At 35.8% G+C, this 20,308-nt stretch overlaps 3 protein-coding genes across 3 annotated transcripts; all 3 read left to right on the plus strand.

Moving 5' to 3' along the window:
- Window positions 1–7,215: 7,215 nt before the first annotated feature.
- On the plus strand, window positions 7,216–10,441 carry LOC110650814 (putative pentatricopeptide repeat-containing protein At5g06400, mitochondrial). Its single transcript, XM_021805930.2, has one exon. It carries the CDS (start codon window positions 7,249–7,251, stop codon window positions 10,423–10,425), a length of 3,177 nt encoding a protein of 1,058 aa, XP_021661622.2. The 5' UTR covers window positions 7,216–7,248; the 3' UTR covers window positions 10,426–10,441.
- Window positions 10,442–10,762: 321 nt separating this feature from the next.
- LOC110650818 (fra a 1-associated protein) lies at window positions 10,763–13,781 on the plus strand. Its single transcript, XM_021805936.2, has 2 exons — window positions 10,763–11,064; window positions 13,195–13,781. Exons 1-2 carry the CDS (start codon window positions 10,862–10,864, stop codon window positions 13,565–13,567), a joined length of 576 nt encoding a protein of 191 aa, XP_021661628.1. The 5' UTR covers window positions 10,763–10,861; the 3' UTR covers window positions 13,568–13,781.
- A 1,406-nt stretch (window positions 13,782–15,187) lies between these two features.
- Window positions 15,188–19,650, plus strand: LOC110650813 (calcium-dependent protein kinase 26). Its single transcript, XM_021805929.2, has 7 exons — window positions 15,188–16,822; window positions 17,333–17,476; window positions 17,614–17,766; window positions 18,215–18,330; window positions 18,476–18,643; window positions 18,918–19,142; window positions 19,274–19,650. Exons 1-7 carry the CDS (start codon window positions 15,862–15,864, stop codon window positions 19,400–19,402), a joined length of 1,896 nt encoding a protein of 631 aa, XP_021661621.2. The 5' UTR covers window positions 15,188–15,861; the 3' UTR covers window positions 19,403–19,650.
- Window positions 19,651–20,308: the final 658 nt, after the last annotated feature.

Genomic DNA, 20,308 nt, shown 5'->3' on the forward strand with positions numbered 1-20,308 from the left:
CTCTCATGAGAATGAGAGAGATCGTCATCAATGTTATCGCTCGGAACGGAGCCGCTGTTAGGACACCCAATGTGGTGAGAAGCCAAATGAACTTCGAAGGGCAATCACCAAAGATCGGAGGGAAATTAGCAGTCTTCTCGCTCGAAACCAGTTCGCCGATCACATCAGTCGATCGATTCGAGGTCAACACAATCGATATTCTCGATTTGGGTCGGTAAATTAGTCCAGTTCTCTCAGTATCATCTGAGGTGGCCATGGTGATTTTCTGATCACCGGGGTCGTAAATTTTCAGTTGATAAACAAAGTAAACAGCCGCAAAAAGATCAAAAGCAGCTATCATGGCCGGGATTGTTACCGGAGCGGCTAGAACAGGACAAGTGAGAAGGAAAGAGGAGAAAATCAAATGCGGAGGGGTTTCCTGTTGGAGGTATATATATAGAGAAGGTCTGAGCATTTATTGCTAGCAGAAAACGAATCGGACGCCTCGAAAATCGAAGGAATAAATGCTTTGACTGAACCGGACCAGATAAAGGAGAAGACTGGAGTGGGAGAGATCGGAAGAGGGGGCTCGGCATGAAAGATCGGAAAAGGAGCATATTAGAAAGATCGGAAGGGATGGGAGATCGGAAAGCAAAGAGAGAATAAGACAACTTCCAATAACTGTCGTCATAATCAGAGCCGAGGTAGTTAAAGCGTTGCAGACGAGATCTCCACCGCACGCCTCATTTGCAGAATCGCCCACATTACTGACAGGTGCCAGAGTATGTCATGACAGTCCTGTACATCCCAATCTCCACCGTTGATCTTACTTGTAAGGACAAGTCCGGAGCCCTTGGATCAAAGAAGAAGACGACAAGACCGACGCTTTTTATTCCCAGCCCTTGGATCGCCCTTGACAAAAAAATTTTGAGCCGTCAGATTAGAAAAGAGAAAAGGACAAATATTCTGAAAAGGATCTCAACCGTTCATTTTGATTCTCTTTGATTCCCAATCATCAGATCATGTCCTTTAAAATCCAAACCTTCCATTTCCCTCAAAGGAAATCCTGACCCTTCATTGGGAGCACCCGTTCCCTATAAATACCTGCATGAAAACTGTTGAAGGGACGAAAAAAAAAGGTGGTGATTATAGTGGAAAGGCTCTAAAAATTGATTCAACTTTGCTACTCTGCTATTTTTAAGCTTTCGAAATAGAAATACTTCAGAAACTAGTTTTCTAAAGTATTTTCTTTGAAGGAGTGTTGGACGCTGAAACTCTTTATTTTCAGTTTGTTCATTGCTCTGCGATACTCTCTTAGTTTCAGTTCTATTTTCATCATCTTTATATTCACTCTTATTTTACAAGCTCAATCTCATTTAAGCCCGGCTATTGTCATTTTGGTTTCAACTGCATTCTAACTTGGCGCTCTTCATTACAAGGCAAGCATTAGTCCCCAGTCTATTAGCACGCAGCTCTACTATATTTGTGACTCCACATTTAGTTCGATAGATCCAACTCCCTACAGGTAAGTGTCTGGACCGTCGTCTTACTAAGCACTCGTTTTTTTTTTACATTTATTTTCTTTATTTTCATACTCGTAATTTTCGTTAAGTTTATGTTATGTTAAAAACCCCACGAAAGTGGTTATCTTCCTGAGTTTCCTTTTTGTTCATCCGCACATGTTATTTATCTTTTTCTTAGCCTTTATTACCTTCAAACGTGGGTGTTTTGGTCTCGAGTAACGTATAGGTAGTTTGGTGAAATGTCGGTAGCTGTATCTTAACACGAAAGTTTTTTCAAAATGATAAAAGTTTGGATAGTGAATCAGAGGAGAATTATGAAGTCGGACCACTAGACTAGCTCAGAAGATAACTGGGCATAGCGGGGGATCGAAGTAAGGTCGGATCCCGGACTAGCAAACAAAAGAGATCGAATATTGCGCGTCGAAAAGTACTGGTAAGGTGATCACATAGGAGATTGGTAAAATTCAGTCTAGCATCCTTTTTAGTTATAAGGTGCCAATGGGATAAGAGAAAGCCTTGTTCGGGTCCCCAGCGTCTTTGAATGCCAGGACCCTTAGTCTTAGGTTCTTATGATACGTAACTGTAATCAAATTTTAAGAGGTCGGAAAAGTCCTTACTCGACCCTCATGCAAACAAAAGGAGATCGGAGGAGAATTCTTATCCGATTCTCAACCAAAAGTTTTAATAAATATCTAAAAGAGATCGGAGGAGAGTTCTTATCCGACTCTCAATCCCAATTGTAATCAAATATTTAAAAGAGATCAGAGGAGAGTTCTTATCCGATTCCCAATCTAAAGTTTTAATAAATATCTAAAAGAGATCGGAGGAGAGTTCTTATCTGATTCTCAATCCTAATTGTAATCAAATATTTAAAAGAGATCGGACGAGAGTTCTTATCCGATTCTCAATTCAAATTTTAAATATTAAAAAGAGATCGGAGGAGAGTTCTTATCCGATTCTCAATCCAAATTTTAAATATTAAAAGAAATCGGAGGAGAGTTCTTATCCGATTCTCTAATCAAATTTTAATAAATATACAGAGATCGGAGGAGAGTTCTTATCCGATTCTCAAATCAAATTTTACTGAATATACAAAGATCGGAGGAGAGTTATTATCCGATTCTCAAAATCAAACTTTAATAAACACGCAAAGTAATCCCATAAACGAAAACCGTAACACAACATCAATTCACTAAGGTCGTCTCATTTACTTATGTATCTGGGTAACCCGAAAACTAGTGAAAAATTAAATATTCCCTTTTGTCAAAGGGATTAACATCTTCATTCTAGCCCAACCCTCCTAGCTATCGATTTTAATTTATAAAGAGCATAATGTTAAATCTGCTTGCCCTCATAGAGGGACGAGGCGGGGTGCCTAACACCTTCCCCGCCCGTATACGGACTCCGAACCTAGAATCTCTGTTTTCGAAGTGGTTTCATTCTAATTTATTTTCACAAATGGTTTCCTTTAATTTCCCTCAAAATTAAAGTGGCGACTCCTTACTCTTTCCCACTTCGGTGAGTGTTCGTCCAGGCGACCGCAAAATACCTTGCGACAGGATTTAAATTTGAGGCAGAGGAGATGGATGGAGCTTCTAAAGGACTATGACTGCACCATCCAATACCACCCAGGTAAAGCAAATGTAGTAGTGGATGCTTTGAGCAGGAAATCTTCTGGCAGCTTGGCACATATGTCAGCAGAGAGGAGGTCGTTGATTTGGGAGTTGCATGAGTTGATGGATCAGGGTTTGATCTTAGACATAACTGATTCGGGTGCACATTTGGCACATTTCAGAGTAAGGTTGGATCTGCAGGACCAGATTAGTGTTTTCTAACACAGAGACCCATAATTAATGCGGATTGTGAAAAGAGTACAACAAGGGAAAGACTGTGAATTTGGGTTTGACATAGATGGTACTCTTATGCAATGCTCCAGGATATGTGTGCTAGATGTGGACAACCTTAGACATGAGATTATGCAGAGGCACACCATGCACCCTATAATGTCCACCTAGGCTCTACCAAGATGCACCATGATGTAAAAGATAGATATTGGTGGAATGGCATGAAGAGAGACATAGCAGATTTTGTGTCCAGGTGCTTAACTTATCAAAAGGTGAAGTTTGAACATCAGAGGCCATCAGGGAAGTTGCAGGAGATTCCCATTCCAGAGTAAAAGTGGAAAATGATTACTATGGACTTTGTGACTAGGTTGCCTCGTACCACACGAGGATATGATTCTATTTGGGTGATAGTAGATCGTCTAACCAAGTCGGCTCACTTCTTACAGGTACAAACCACTTGTTCAGTAGCCTAGTATGCAAGGGTATACATTCATGAAATAGTCAGATTGCATGGAGTTCCTACTTTCACAATATCTGACAGAGGGCCCCAGTTTATTTTTCGATTTTGGAGAAAACTCCAAGAGGCACTTGGCACACAGTTGAACTTTAGTATAACCTTCTACCCTCAGACAGATGGGCAGTCTAAGAGAATAATTCAAACATTGGAGGATATGTTTTGTATGTGTATCATGGATTTTGGAGGACAGTGGGATGATCAGCTGCCATTAGTGGAGTTTGCTTACAATAACAGCTATCATTCCAGCATTGGGATGGCGCCCTATGAGGTATTGTATAGCAGAAAATATAGATTCCCTTTTGCGGTGAACAGAATTGGGGAAGCAAAGGTACATGATGTGGACCTGGTGCAGTACACTTTAGAGATGATCTCATTGATCAGGGAACATTTGAAAATAGCCTTTAGCCGGCATAAGAGCTATACAAATCCTAGGCGAAAGGATGTAGAGTTTGCAGTGGGTGACTATGTGTTCCTGAAGGTCTCCGCTATGAAGAGAGTCATGAGGTTTGGGAAGAAAGGCAAACTGGCGCCCCGATACAAAGGGCCTTTTGATATCATGGATAGAGTAGGAATAGTTGCCTATTAGTTGGAGTTGCCATCAAATCTTTCTCATATCCACCCAGTATTCCATATTTTCATGCTCAGAAAGTATGTTCCTGATCCTTCTCATGTGTTGCAATCAAATACAGTGGATATAAACGAGGATTTAACCTTCGAGGAGCAACCAGTAGCTATAGTGGACTATCAGATGAGACAGCTTCGGTCAAAGTAGATCCCTCTAGTTAAAGTCTTATGGAGGAGCCAATCTGTGGAGGAATGCACCTGGGAGTCAGAACGGATATGCGTAGCAAGTACTCATACTTGTTTAATATGTAATTCTGTATTTTTATTCTGCTTTGTATAAAATTCGAAGATGAATTTTCTGTAAGGGGGGAAAATATAACACTCTAAATTTTTAAATAATTATTTTGTGTTAACAGAATTTATCAATATAATTATTTAGGTGATCAAAATCAGCCTTTCTCCTCCGCTCAGCAGCCGAAGTGACTTATGAAGTACTGTGAGTAGATATTAATTTTACTTATAATTTTAATATTATTATGTATTCAAGTTATGTTCATGCATCACTTATAGATATATGTACATAATTATTTGCTAGGCATGCCTTGTATTTTATTTGTATTTGATGATATTGCTGTGGTTGTTGCTTTATAGCTATCTGGAGTCCCGTGTGTGAATTGGTGTGCATGTGGTGTGTATGTGGATATGGATAAAACGGGTAAACACGGCTGGAGCTTGACTTACTGGGACCTAATCCTTATTATGGATAAGTCGGAATAGGCGGGGCTCGAGTTGATCTCGCTAGCCCCGCATTTGGATATTAAGAGAAAGTCTGACTTTGAGTTGATCTCGTTGGTAGAGGTTGGAATTAAGAGAGCTGTATAAGATATTAGCTCTCATATATATATATATATGTGTGAGTATGGATTTGACACGCGGGTGTGTGAGTGCTCCAGATTGCCTTTGGTGTGATTATGACTTAACTTTTTTTGAATTGTGTGAAGATGTTATATTTCATTCTTAGGGATGCACTAAACTTAGATAGTTATAGAAATTGTATGTAAAATCAATATCTTACTCTGTGAGTTGAACGCTCACTCCTGTTCATCTTATTTTTTTCAGGTTATAAGAGGCTTTTCTTTTCTTGAGTTTAACCTGCTTCCTTCTTCGCAGGTCCATTAGCTACTACATCAATATTTTATGTTGTTAATTTGAACTCTAGAATTCCATATGTACTAGGATTATCTTATTCGGTTTGGGACTAGTAAAAGAATGTTATTTTGAAATTGTAAACTTAATATTATACATGTATGTTGAATGGAATGGATATTTATGATGGATAAGGGAGCTGAGCTCCCACTAGACTTCATTGATTGATTGAGAATTGTAAGGGTGAGCTGAGCTCTCCAAATTTATATATTTTGTGATTACAGGTCAGATAAATTGAGAACTCCCCATTAGATGGTCCAGATTATGGTCAGACTCTGTCCAATTAATTTTTTGAAATTGAGCTCAAATATGGGCTTTATGGTTGGGTTAGAAAATAGTTAGGCTTACTACGGATTTGGAAGACCTTATGCTACTGCTGGTCCAGCCCATAATTTGGGTTGTGACTAGGGGAGAGCAGTTTTCGATTTAAACCGAAAAATCAAACCGAACCGATTCAATTCGGTTCAATTGGTTCGGTTTTAAAATTCAATCGGTTTGGTTCGATTTATAATTTTGATAATTTCGATTAATCGGTTCGGTTCGGTTATTTTCATAAAAAATAAAAAAAACTGAACCGAACCGAAATTATTAATATATATATAGGAAATCAAAGAAAATCGAATCAAACTGAATTGAACCAAACCGAACCGAACCAAAATCAAAGAAAACCGAACCAAACCTTAAGATTTTTGAGTTTTGATTTCTAATTTTTTTTGTTTTTATGTTTTATTATTTAGATTTAATGTTAAAATTATGAAATTTTATAAATTTCGGTTTGATCGATTTAAAACCGAACCGAACCGATATTTATCGATTCGATTCTGTTCGGTTTTCTCTTAATCGGTTTGGTTCTGTTTTTAAAATTTTTTATTTTCGATTTTCGATTTTATTGGTTCGGTTCGGTTCGAAATCAAACCGACCATTTGCACACCCCTAGTCGTGACAATTTCGATTGATTTTCATAAAAAATTGATTTTTCATAGAAGGCAAAGTTTTAATAGTAAATTTAATTAAAAACAAATCAAAATATTTGCATTAAAAATTAGAAAAATTTACAATTTGATTCCTTAATTTTGTTTTATATCATCTTTTAGTCTCTAAATTTTAAAAAAATTAATTATTTAAGTATTGCATTAAATTGCACTTTAGTACCTGAAAAAATTAATTATTTAACCCCTAAATTTTATATTATATAACACTTTAGTCTCTATAATTTTAATATATCAAATAATTTAGTTCTTTTATTCATAGATAAAATTGTTATAAATATTAAAATTATAAGGACTAAATTATTTTATATGTTAAAATTAAAGGGACTAAATAATTCATTTATTAAAATTTAAAAACTAAAGTGTAATATAAAATTTAGAGACTAAAATAAATAATTTCTCAAAATTGAAAAATTAAAATATAATATAAGATAAAACTCAAGAACTAAATTATAAATCCTTTTAAAAATTAATAAATTTTAGTTTAGTGGTATTGAACTTGTGGTGAAATCTAATTACAAATAAAAAAGAAAACCTGCATTAAACGACATGACGCTTTAACCAATGATGGAAGGAGAAGAGGAAGTTATTGGTCGTATATAGTGGAGTGCACTGGTAATTTCTTCATGCCCAGCGGGAACTGGGTATTGGTTTCTGCCAGTTTCAACTTCCATATCTCTCAAGTTCCTAAGCTAATGAGGCATATAATCAGACTCCATTTCTTGTGTTCAAACTCAAGCTATAAGCTTTTTAAATCTCAAATTTCCCGCCTTTCAAGCCTCCCTAAATCCCATTCGAAAAAAATCCAAGAACCCGAATTGCAAGCCCATGCAGAAAATTCTCTCTTCAGGGAGATCACTGAAATTTTGGGAGCTCATAATGTAATTCCTGATAAATCCCTATCTGGGATCATAACAACGAAAGAAACCCACGGGATAAATGATGAGTTAAATGAAGAATTGATGGTTCACACACAAGGTGTTCGTGGAAATGTTGAGCTCAACAACGTGTTGCAAGAGAAGCAGATTTTCTCGGCTTTGGATGAAATTGATGTTAGCCCTGTAGTAGATGATATCACTGGGATTGTTCGTGCTGAAAATGCCATGGTTTCAATGGAGGAGAGGTTAGAGAGTCTGGAGTTTCAGTTTGAACCGGAGATTGTTGAGAAAGTTTTGAAGAGATGCTTTAAAGTTCCACATTTAGCTTTCAGCTTTTTCAATTGGGTGAGGATGAAAGATGGGTTTTTTCATACGACCAAGACTTATAATACCATGTTATATATAGCTGGAGAAGCGAAAGAATTTAAGGTGGTGGATGATTTGGTGGAGGAAATGGAGAAGAACTCATGCGAGAAGGATATTAAAACTTGGGACATTCTTATCTCACAGTTTGGGAAGGCAAAATTAATAGGCAAAGCCTTGTTCTTCTTTGAGGAGATGAAGAAATCCAAGTGTAAACCTGATGAAAAAATTTACAAAATGATGGTGCGTTCTCTATGTAATGATGGAAAAGTTGAGATTGCATTGGAACTTTACAAGGAGATGACACAAAGGGATATGAGATTGGATTTAACTTTGTACAAAATTTTATTGAATAGCATGGCAAAGTCAGGAAATGTTAGTGCTGTAAACTTGGTTGCTGATGACATGAATAGGCTTTCCCAGATCCCAAAGTCCGATGTTCATGTTTGTGTTCTGAAGAGTTTTTGTGTGGCTGGGAGAATTAGAGAAGCCTTATCATTGATTCGTGACCTCAAGAATAAAGAGATACCACTTAACTATGAATATTTTGAGATTTTAGTGAAAGGACTGTGCAGAGCTGGTAATATTGCAGATGCTATGGAAATTGTTGAAATTATGAAGAAAAAAAATGCTGTTGATGCACAGGTTTATGGGATTATCATCAATGGATACCTGAGGATAAAAGAGCTTTCTAAGGCGCTAGAGCTGTTTCAAAGCATGAAAGAATCGGGATACCAACCAACTGCTTCCACCTATACAGAATTTATGCAACACATGTTCAATTTGAATCAGTATCAAAAAGGATATGAGCTATACAATGAGATGCTGGAAAGAGGAATTGAGGCGGATGGTGTAGCAATTATGGCGATTGTTGCAGGTCATGTTCGCCAAAATAAAATATCAGAAGCATGGGAAGCATTCAATACCATGGAAGATAAGGGAATCAATCCCAATTGGAAATCTTATTCCATATTCATTAAGGAGCTCTGCAAAGTTTCAAGAACAGATGAGATTTTGAAGGTTCTGTACAAAATGCAGGGTTCCAAGATATTCATTAATAATGAATTATTTAAGTGGGTTATAGTTTGTATGGAGAAGAATGGAGAAAAGGACAATATTCAAAAAGTGAAGCAGATGCAAAGAATTTGTAGACTTCATTATATACAAGACGAGGCATCTAGGGAACAGGAGCTCAAGGTAGAACATAACCATAACCAATCGGAGTGTGGAATGATAGATCAATCAGAGCAAGGGATGATAGATTGTCACTTGTTGAAGCCACTTTCAAAGGGTTATAACGAGCAAGATTTGCAAGAAATAAGTTGGATATTGTCATCCTCAGACAATTGGTGCACAATGAGAGAAGCTTTGGAGAAATGCACTGTTCATTTCACACCAGAATTGGTTGTGGAGATGTTGCATAATTACTGCATACATGGCAATGCTGTATTACATTTTTTTTCATGGGTAGGATTGCAAACTGGTTATCGCCACACGACAGAAACATACAACATGGCTATGAAAATTTCTGGAAGGGGGAAAGATTTCAAGCACATGAGAAGCCTTTTTTATGAGATGAGAAGAAAGGGTTGCTTGATAACACCAGACACATGGGCAATCATGATAATACAATACGGTCGAACAGGTCTAACAGAGATTGCTTTAAAGATTTTCAATGAGATGAAAGATAATGGTTATAATCCAACTGGCAGTACCTACAAGTATTTGATCATCAGTCTTTGTGGGAGAAAAGGTAGAAAGATAGATGAAGCTATTAAAATATTCCAGGAGATGATTCGTGCTGGACACATCCCTGACAGAGAAGTAGTTGAAAGTTATCTCTGTTGTTTATGTGAAGCTGGGAAACTGTCAGAAGCCAGAAGGAGCGTAGATTCTCTTTGTAAGGCTGGTTTCACTATTCCTCTTAGTTATTCTCTGCACATTAGGGCGCTTTGTCGAGCAGGAAGATTGGAAGAAGCTTTATCATTGCTAGATGAGGTTGGGGCAGAACGATCTACATTGGATCAGTATACTTATGGAACCATTGTTCATGGATTACTACGAAAGGGACGGCAAGAAGAGGCATTGGCCAAGGTGGATTCCATGAAACAGACAGGCATTCAACCAACTGTCCATGTTTATACCTCCTTAATAGTTCATTTTTTTAAGGAGAAGCAGATGGAAAAGGCTATTAAATTTTTCAAGAAAATGCAAGAAGAGGGCTGCAAACCGACAATTGTTACATATTCAGCATTGATTCGTGGATACATGAACATGGGGAGAGTTGGTGATGCTTGGAATGTGTTCAATCATATGAAATTGGAAGGACCTGCACCTGATTTCAAGACTTACTCAATGTTCATTAGTTGTCTCTGTAGGGCAGGTAAATCAGAAGAAGCCCTGCAGCTTATAACCCAAATGTTGGATGAAAGGATTGTTCCAAGTACTATAAATTTTAGAACTGTTTTCTTTGGGCTAAACAGAGAAGGTAAACATGATTTAGCTCAGACTGTATTGAAACAAAAGTTGGCTTTAAGGAGCAAACGCAAGTTCTTAACATAATTAATTTCTTTTCTCACTTCTTTGTAGATGTATATATATGTTTTGCTTGCAATTTTTGCAAACTTCAATTGCTATTGAAATTCTGGAAGCGAAAGCAAAGATTCATAAACCTTTACACTAGTATTAACTAACCTTTTTGTTTCAAATATTATCATTTTTCGAGAAAGCTTTGCTGCATTCTCTTGTCGACTTAGCTATAAAAACGACAACTCTATATTGTCGTTTAGATTTGTCTGGCCACGTGTACGGTCTGATCATAAACTGTGGGCACGGAGTGCTACGTGTCAACGCTTAAATGAGCTTGTCAAGACGCACCGTGCCGCTGAGTCAGTGAGGGCTCTATATTGTTCGCAGAGAAAACGTAGCGCCCAAACAAGAAACAGATAATAAATTGTAGAATTTGCGAGAAGAAGACCAGTGGTAATATAAACCAAAAATGGGTTGGGTTTGGAGAGACGACGAGCCTGCTGGTGAAAATGAAATTAGCGAATATTGGAAAAGCCCTGATTCATCCTCTGGGAAGGTTTGCTCCACGAGGAAGGTGGTGAAGTCGCAGTGCAAGACTGAGGAGGTGGAACCTGGAAAGTTCGTTAGGAAGTGCGAGAAAACTGAGGAGATTCTCAGAGAGTGCCTTGGAGAGTGAGTTTTCTCTCTTTTTCTCTGGATTATTGGTGTTTCCTCGAAAATTTCTTTTTAGCTCTGTCTGTTGATTCCTGAAATAGGGGAACATGTGGGGTTGGGGTAGTTGAAATATGAATTTGGAGTATATTAGTGAGCGGAAAGTACCGATTTGTAACTTTTGTGGTTATTTGATCTTCATTTTGGACGATTATGCATTGCTTTGGGTTTCTTGGATTCTCGGTTTATTTCTGATTCCGCACTTTTTTTTCTTCGTTGGGGGGGTGGGGGGTGGTGGTGTGTTCAATTTTTTGTGGTTATGGGCAAATGGAGGAGAATTACTTGTGTTTAGTTTTATTTAATTGTGCATTTAATTCTTCTCTCGGTGTTTATGTTTGTATGTGAGAATGCGGTATTCTAGGGAGGGGATTGGCTATAATTCTGTTAAATCTGTGATATTGAGAACCTCTGGAAGTTTTGGGGGAAAAGTTCCTTTTTGATAGATAAACACGTAATAAAAACTACCTGAAACCTCGAGCAGAAAGAATTCTGTGATAGATAAATTTCAACTTTTCAGGTATGCTTGTTGTAATAATATGAGGCATCCATCTGATTCCTAAGGGAAACTATGTATTATTTGGATGTCTGCTTGTTCTGATTTTCTATGATGACATGAGGAGCATTTAGTGTGTGTTTTCCCCCTTCATGTGGATATCTGCTTCTACCATTGAGCAGTGTCCATTATTTTTGGCAGTTATAAGGTTTTTAATTATCTAGTCTTTGATCTTCGTTTGTCCTTTTTTTCTTCTCTCTTGCTCTTTTTAGTGCATATTTGTGTGCCTCTCATGTACTTGGATTTTATTATCTTTAATATCTTCATTTAGCTCAGATACAATGTGCAATACTCGTTTCATATGATTATGAGGTCAAACTAAAGATCTTTTGGCAGGCAAAAAGTTATGTTTGTGTCTGTCTCTCAGTTTATTCTAGAGAACTAGAGAAGTAGAAGACCAAAGAAATAATTGCTGAAGTTGATAGCTTTCATTTTTTTGGCTGATCAATGCATGGATGATTGGGAAGTGCTTTATTTGGTTGGTTGATCATCCATCTAAGGATTCATCTTACATAATGGCTTTGAGGTCAGGAGGTTTTATCTAAAAAGGGCACTGTGGCACGTTAAGTAGTGAAACTCAAAATATTAAATCAGGATGCATTTGTCAGATTGATGTATCACTATGTCATTTAATTGAAATGTATTGAGAATATTTGGATTTTGAATTTAATACATAAAAAATGATAACAAATAAACTTGTAGTTTACTGATTGAGTACAGAACTAACCATTATGATTGTGAAAATGACACCAGATTTCAAATGGTTTGAGTTTTGCTTGGTTGAATTAATTTAAAGCTTATTGTTTGTGAAATTTGGAGTATAATTAGAAATATAGCTTTTTGTATCTGAGTTTTATTTCGAGTCTTTGATTATAGTTTGAAGTGTATTTGTTGGAACATGAATTTCTGTGTCTTCATATCATCATTTTCAGTCAACAGTCTTACTCCAGTGAAGTTTTGCATTGTTTTTGGCAAGAGGATTGTAAAATCATCATTGCTGATTGTAGTACTATCACCTTCATTTTTGGGAAATTGGTAAAACTTCCTTTAGATTTGTCGTAAAGAGTTCTTGTAGGAGTGGTTGATGACCCTATTTAGTGCCCCATTTAAGTCATGTCTCATTGTCAAACTCTATATGAGTTGGGATTGAGAGGAGTTATACTGGTAAATGTATCTTTCTTAAAGCCCTTAATTTACAACTCAAGGCTTCTTTAGAATAAATCATATTCAAGAAAAGAATTCAATTAAATTCTTACGCAGTTATGTTTGATTTCTATTTCTTTTAAAATGAATTTTTTTTTAAGTTAAAAAGAATTGAATTCTTTCATTTCAAACACGAGAATTGACCAAAAAGACATCAATTGTATTGAATTCTTACAAAATTTTAGTTTCTGAATAAGGGTAAGGGTGGAGTGGCGCAATTTTCAGTTTTCCCAATTTGTGTGAGTATTTCTCCAAAAAAAATAAATAAATAAATAAACACCAGTGTGAGAGTTGTCTTCCTTTCCTACATAGTTTGACTCTTCTTCTTCAATTAGGCCTGCTGAAGTGCTGAGGTCCAACAAGGAGTACACTGAAGACGATGTCACAGACCTGGTGGTTAAAGGGTCTTCCTCAGTAGGCCAATTTGATAGCTCGCCATTTGGCTTACCAGGTCTTCGAAGTGATATTGAAGGCATTGAGCGCCAATTCCTCGGTGGCATCAATCGATTTTTTGAAGCAGCTGAACAGATTAAGGGTAGCTTTTTCGATGTTTTTGGGGACTTGCATAAGGAGAATCCATCATGCCCTCCATCTATGAGGCGAGGGATACCTATTGATGACTATCCCCAAAAAAGAGAGGCTTCTCCTAAACAAAGGGAGCCTGATGCTGGTGATGTTGATCTTGCTGGTTTGGCCAGAGATGTCTGAATTATTCTGTTAATAATCTAGTCGAGTAGACAATTTCCCCTTTTATATGACTAGCGAAATATAGACTACCAAACTGCAGTTTTTGCACTGGAATGTAAAGCCGGTTCTTGGATGAGACTACGAAGTTGATTCTCATTGCTAAGTTGAAATCAAGGATTTGTATTGATAATTCTATTTAATGGTGTTTTTATTGTGTGGCAAGAGTTTTAAGAAACATCCTGTAATTAGGTATATCTCTATCATTTGCATGTTTTCTGAAGTATGGATATATTTATTTTCAAAGCACATGGAAGAGAATACATGTAATTCAGCTGATCCAAATAATTTGAAGCACTCAGCTCAAAATGATTAATCCAAGCTATTTAATAGTACATACCAATGCGCTGGTTGGGATATTACACAAATGAGTAACAGAAATGTGAAATGGCAAGAAGAGAAGTATAGTCCTATGATTTCTACAGAATTCATTCTTCACCAACCGCAGACTTTATATTGGAAACAAAAGCCAACTATGCCGCTTCAACCTGGCCGCAACTGTGTTTCTCAGTACTCATGGTCTGCCGCATTTGGATGTTGAATATATTCTATTTTGAGAAAATTTGATTCAGTGATTAAAGATATATTGCTCATTTACAAATTCATTTGTGAGTCTCACTCTTCACTCTCCTGCTAAAAAAAACCTTTTAATTATATTTCTATTTCTGGCAATTTCTTTTCTACATTAGTTGGATTCCCTTGATCAAATTAAATTAGAAAAACATAAATTGAGTTATTCTATTTATTTAGGAACTCATATTAATATATCCAATTTACAATTAAGAGAACAGTACCGGCCATGGCCGGCTCGGAGAAAGTTCAACCAAGACAATCAAACAAGAAAAGTTCAATGTCAGCGGTCATCCCCAATACACCTACTTCTAAAACATCCTACAGACTCCCTTTGTACATAGAATAAAATATATTTTTTTATAAGAATTTTTTTTATGTAAATCCTGTTTATTATGAATATAAAATAAAATTTATAGTAAAATTTACATATTAAATATATTAAATATATGAGTTTCATATATTTATATTTTAAATTTATAATGAATCAAGTTTAGATAAAAATTTTTCTCTTTATGATGTGAATAATAAATCTATGTAATTATGTAATGTGTAATATATGTACACCAATACTTATTAAGTACATCCAATATATATATTCTCTATCAAAACATAAATTTTACTTTTTTATAATTAAGTAAAAATTATTTTATTATATGCAAGGAAATACTATTTTTAAATAATGCCCTGACATATTCGATGATTAACCCTTATGACAGATAACTTATTAGGTGCACTCGCTGTACATGTGGACAAAGATCTAACCGGTGCACAATCACGTGAGATCTACTTTCTAGGGAGAGTTCATTTTTCTATGAAAAGAATGAGTATTATTTTTTAGTATTAGTATACATCTAATAATTAGCCCTCGTGACATGTTCTATTATGTATGCACTGTGTGTGGTTGTACATAAAAAAATTCAAACGCGTTTTGAAACCTTCCAACGGAAAACCGTTCTTTACTTCTTTTCCCTCTCATAATTTTCTTTCTTTTTCGTTTGCTTTCTTTTCTAATAGTAATACCAAGAAAATGAGGGAAACCCAAACCCCACTTCTATTTTATTATTTCCTTAGCAAATCCCATTTAAGCCTGAAAATACATTTCCTTGTAAGTAAGGAAAATCATTGCTATAAACTTCGGATGGTAGACTTGTAAACCCAATCTTTACTTAACACATACCTACATTTGATCTTCTCTTCTTCTTCCTCTCTCTCTTTCTCTATCTTTTTCGTGGTCTTTCTTTTTCTTTTATCTCTTTTCGCAATAGCTGTTGATTGGACGCAGAATCGGTCAAATTTAGAGTGTTTATATTGTAGCAATTTCGTTGAGTTTTCTTATTGTTTATAGAAGAAAATATATAATATTTATTGAGGTTAAGGGTAAGAGCCATTGTGGGTTTGAGGTGGTTTCTGGGGTGCTTTTGCTATTTCTGCCTATGTGACAGGAAACATATAAAAGAATATTTATATGGTAATCTTTAACTTAGAATTATTTGTTATTGCTTAATCCGTAAGTAGTTTTATTTTTTTGGTTGAAGCAGTATTATTGGGTTGTGATTGGCTAGTTGAAGTATTCATTATGATGTGTTCAATCCAAAATCAAACAGTTTTTAGAGAGAAAAGAAATGGAGTTTTATCATTTATTTGATAGAGAAAGGAGAATAAGAAGAAGGGAGAAATAGTTTCAAATGGGAAATAATTGTGTTGGATCAAGGGGCTCGAATGCAATTTGGTGGCTGCAGCTACCAGCGGATTGCCTGATTACTCATGCCAAGAAAGAAACCATTAAAGGTGTTTCTGCGAATAAAGAGCAACTAGATTCTGCACAAGCTCAACACAAGCCCCCGGAACAAATGAAGATAACAAAGGAAGAGATTATAGAGATTAAACAACCACCATTGCCACCACAACCCAAGGAAGAGACTAAACAAGCACCATTACCTCCAGAACCCAAAGAGGAGATTAAACAAGCATCATTACCACCAAAGCCAGAGACACTTCCGTTGGAGGTCACGAATAGCAGAGAAGAGAGTAGACCGGCACAGCCAATAATACACAAAGATGAGAAAAAACCAGCAGTGCCCCCAAGACCAAAAAAGCCCCATAATGTTAAGAGATTATATAGCGCAGGGCTTAGAGCAGAGTCGGTGTTGAGAACGAAAACAGGTCATTTGAAGGAGTACTACAAATTGGTAGGCAAGCTTGGACATGGGCAATTCGGTACAACTTTTCTTTGCGTGGAGAAAGGGACGGGGAAACAATATGCTTGCAAATCCATTGCAAAAAGTAAGTTATCCACGCAAGATGATGAGGAAGATGTGAGGAGAGAAATTCAGATAATGCATCACTTGTCAGGGCACCCTGATGTTATATCAATCAAAGGGGCTTATGAAGATGCAGTAGCAGTTCATGTTGTGATGGAATTGTGTGCTGGAGGTGAGCTCTTTGACAGGATTATTAAGCGAGGACATTATACAGAAAAAAAGGCAGCTCAACTCACTAGGACTATAGTTGGCGTTATAGAAGCCTGCCATTCTTTGGGGGTCATGCATAGGGATCTCAAGCCTGAGAATTTTCTCTTTGTCAATGAGCAGGAGGACTCATCTCTCAAGGCTATAGATTTTGGATTATCAGTGTTCTTCAAGCCCGGTATGTTTGAGTAGCTTTCCTTCTTTGAATTTCTTTATATCACCTTTCTATTAACTTAGTACATTAATTTCCATAATTTTCTCTGAAGAATCTTTGGGAACTCTACAAATAATTTGAGCCTTATGCTTTCCTACACATTCTATAAGCAGTAGATATTCTAGAAATCCACAAAACAAAGAAAAATTAATCCAATTGCATATTATATGTTGCTGATTCACTAACAAATACAAAGGAAGAGGAAAAGACAATTAAGATGATGAGATTTAAAATATCAAAAGTACTAGTATTACTATTAGATGGTCCTATATCATTTTGATTTTTCTTAAGAATTGTTGAGTGAAACATTATATTTTGACTGATATTGATTCAAATAGACCATAATCTTGGTCAGGTTTGCTTACTATGATCATGACCTTAAAAGTGGGAGAGACGCAGCAGAAAGGATTTTTTTAGCCTTCTATGATGAAAATATAACCTTATAAATTGCTGTATAATATTCCTTAATTTCAGGGGACATATTCACTGATGTGGTTGGAAGCCCATACTATGTTGCCCCTGAAGTTCTGAGGAAGCGGTATGGTCTAGAAGCAGATGTTTGGAGTGCTGGAATTATGGTTTACATTCTCTTAAGTGGGGTACCTCCATTCTGGGCTGGTAAGAGTTTTTAGTTGACATTTCTTTGATTTATTTTCTTAGTCTTTCACTTCCTATTTCATACATTAATATCTTCCTCCAATTCTAGGAATCTAAATTTTCTGTTCTTGTGCTTTCTTTCTACCCTTATGATGCAGAAACTGAGCAGGGCATATTTGAAGAGATTCTGCATGGTGAATTGGATTTCACATCAGTTCCATGGCCTAATATCTCTGAAAGTGCAAAGGATTTAGTAAGGAGAATGCTTGTCAGGGACCCCAGAAAACGAATTACAGCCCATGAAGTTCTTTGTAAGTTATAATACATCATCAATATGTTTGTTTCCTTTCTCTTCTTATCCTCCATAATTTGTTCGTTCTTTCTCATAATTCTTTCAATAAGACTTGTGGGATTACTCAACTTCGTAAGAATTATGGTAGGTCAAGTCTCTTGACAATCGGTGGCATGAGTTCATATATAAATATGCTTTGATGTTCTTTGTTGAAATTGACAATGTTTGCTGCTGCAAATGAAACAACAGCAAAAAAACAAAATAAAATAAAATAAAATAAAAAGAATGTTAGGGAAAAGGATATTTCAATGCTACTTGTATGCCAGGGGACTTTTAGTTGACAGCATTATGAACTGAACTTGTGATGGCTTGTATTATTTCATTGAATTTTCAAGTTCCTTCGCAAATACGTTATGAGTTGGTAATATGTCTTGGCAACCACTTATGTTTGCTTCGGTTCCCTGCAGGTCACCCTTGGGTTCGGGATGATGGGGTGGCTCCAGATAAGCCTCTAGGTTCTGCAGTTTTAAGTAGCTTGAAGCAGTTTTCTGCAATGAACAAGCTTAAGAAAATGGCTCTTAGGGTAAGTTTTTGCTGCTATATTCTGGACAAAACTAGTTCATAATTCATATGGTCTTTTATATTTGAAACTTCACTTGCAAATTGGTTTAAATTTTATAAATGAAGAATTCAATCCCTCATTCGTATTTTACATCTATTGCCTGTAGATTATTGCTGAGAACCTCTCCGAAGAAGAAATTGCTGGGTTAACAGAAATGTTTAAGACAATAGACACAGATGGTAGTGGTCAAATTACTTTCGAAGAACTCAAAGTGGGACTCAGAACCTTTGGTGCTAATCTCAATGAGTCTGAAATCTATGATCTAATGCAGGCGGTAAGTAGCAATCAAATCCTAGAAAATAGTTCTTGCATGTTCATGTCTTATCTTGAATATTTCATGATCAATGCTCAAAATTTTGATTTGATATGTGGGGATTTTCTCCAAATCTATAAGTTGTAATTTGTTAAATATAAACTATTGGTGAGTAAGAAAACTTGAAACCATCTAGTCCAAGGATGTTATATCCAAAAAATCCAGGGAATTAAGTGCTGCTGTTGTTATGTTGTAGCACTAGTTTTGAAGCATATGTTTTGATATGAAATTGCAGGCTGATATTGATAACAGTGGGACAATAGATTATGGGGAGTTCATAGCTGCCACAGTGCATCTAAACAAAGTTGAAAGGGAAGATCACCTATTTGCAGCTTTCTCATACTTTGACAGAGATGGAAGTGGCTTTATCACTCTAGATGACCTGCAACAAGCTTGTTTTGAATTCGGCATGGACGACGTTCACTTGGAAGAAATGATGAGAGAAGTTGATCAGGATAATGTAAGAAGCATGCTCTTTCAAATGATCCCATTATTTTGTTCCAAACCTGAAGGCTTTAATACTTTACATCGGAACAAATTTGCAAGTTCAATTGATTTTTTTTTCTTTTTGGGTTCTGTTCTATCTTGCAGGATGGTCGGATAGACTACAATGAGTTTGTGGACATGATGCAAAAAGGGAATACTGAAATGAGTAAGAATGATATTCATCAGGGTAGAAGTTTTAGCTTTGGTTTTAGGGAGGCACTACAAGTTTGTTGATTTAAGTAGTGAGTTTTTCTCTCTCTCTTTTTCCTTTTTTTTTTTTTTTCCTTTCTAGATTTGCATACAATTCTTCGAGGATATTGGGGTACCAAGTAAATTAGATGTACATATAGCCGACCACAACTAATTTGAGATGAACTTAGTTCATTATGAACTATAAAAATAGATATCCGATTTATATATAAATTTTACAAGCGTCTGTAACTGCAGTTTATCATGAATGAAATCCTTGTAAGAATTTATCATTTCATACACATAATTTTGAATTGTTATGCTATGAATTATGAGATTCATATTAATTATTTGCCTCTTAATGTCATACTAATGTGTCAAAAAAGAAGAATTATATTAAAAGTTGTCAAAAGAAATTTTGAAAACAAAAGAATGTGTGTGTTGACTGTTGAGCAAACACAACTCCTGAGCAGGCTCAATCTTGGTACTATAGATTTAAGACCTGAGGCCACTCAAAATTTCTGGCCAAGTCCAGGGCCCTCTAGGCTCTACCCCTAAAATTTCATTGAGATGATATTCCTATCTATAGCCACAGTGTTGAGATGGGATAAGCACGTAAATGGGGCATCCACAAACAATGCTACAGGATCTGATAGAGATAGCTCAACTTGTAATAAAATGAATTTTTTTTTTTTGGCAAAATGTTCTATTATTGAAAAAGTTTAATTTAATTTATTTTTAATTTTTTATTCAAATTAGTTCAAAAATTTTAATCTAAGCTTAATTTAGCCCAAAAATTAAAGTTTATAAGTTTAAATTTATTGGTTTCTTAATTTAAATTAAAAATCAAGAAATCTAATTTCTTAATTTTCTTAAATTTTTGGTTAAATTGAGTTTAAATTAAATTTTTTAAATTAAATTAAATAAAAAAAATAAAAACATATTAAATTA

The sequence above is a fragment of the Hevea brasiliensis genome, chromosome 3 (assembly GCF_030052815.1).
Source record: "Hevea brasiliensis isolate MT/VB/25A 57/8 chromosome 3, ASM3005281v1, whole genome shotgun sequence".
Taxonomy (NCBI): domain Eukaryota; kingdom Viridiplantae; phylum Streptophyta; class Magnoliopsida; order Malpighiales; family Euphorbiaceae; genus Hevea; species Hevea brasiliensis.

Bases quoted from the DNA above. Each gene is read 5' to 3' on its own strand.
- LOC110650814 (XM_021805930.2), top strand. From the start codon at position 7,249: ATGCCCAGCGGGAACTGGGTATTGGTTTCTGCCAGTTTCAACTTCCAT.
- LOC110650818 (XM_021805936.2), top strand. From the start codon at position 10,862: ATGGGTTGGGTTTGGAGAGACGACGAGCCTGCTGGTGAAAATGAAATT. The intron at 11,065-13,194 runs GTGAGTTTTCTC...TTCTTCAATTAG, and splicing joins CTCAGAGAGTGCCTTGGAGA to GCCTGCTGAAGTGCTGAGGT.
- LOC110650813 (XM_021805929.2), top strand. From the start codon at position 15,862: ATGGGAAATAATTGTGTTGGATCAAGGGGCTCGAATGCAATTTGGTGG. The intron at 16,823-17,332 runs GTATGTTTGAGT...CCTTAATTTCAG, and splicing joins ATCAGTGTTCTTCAAGCCCG to GGGACATATTCACTGATGTG. The intron at 19,143-19,273 runs GTAAGAAGCATG...TCTATCTTGCAG, and splicing joins GAGAAGTTGATCAGGATAAT to GATGGTCGGATAGACTACAA.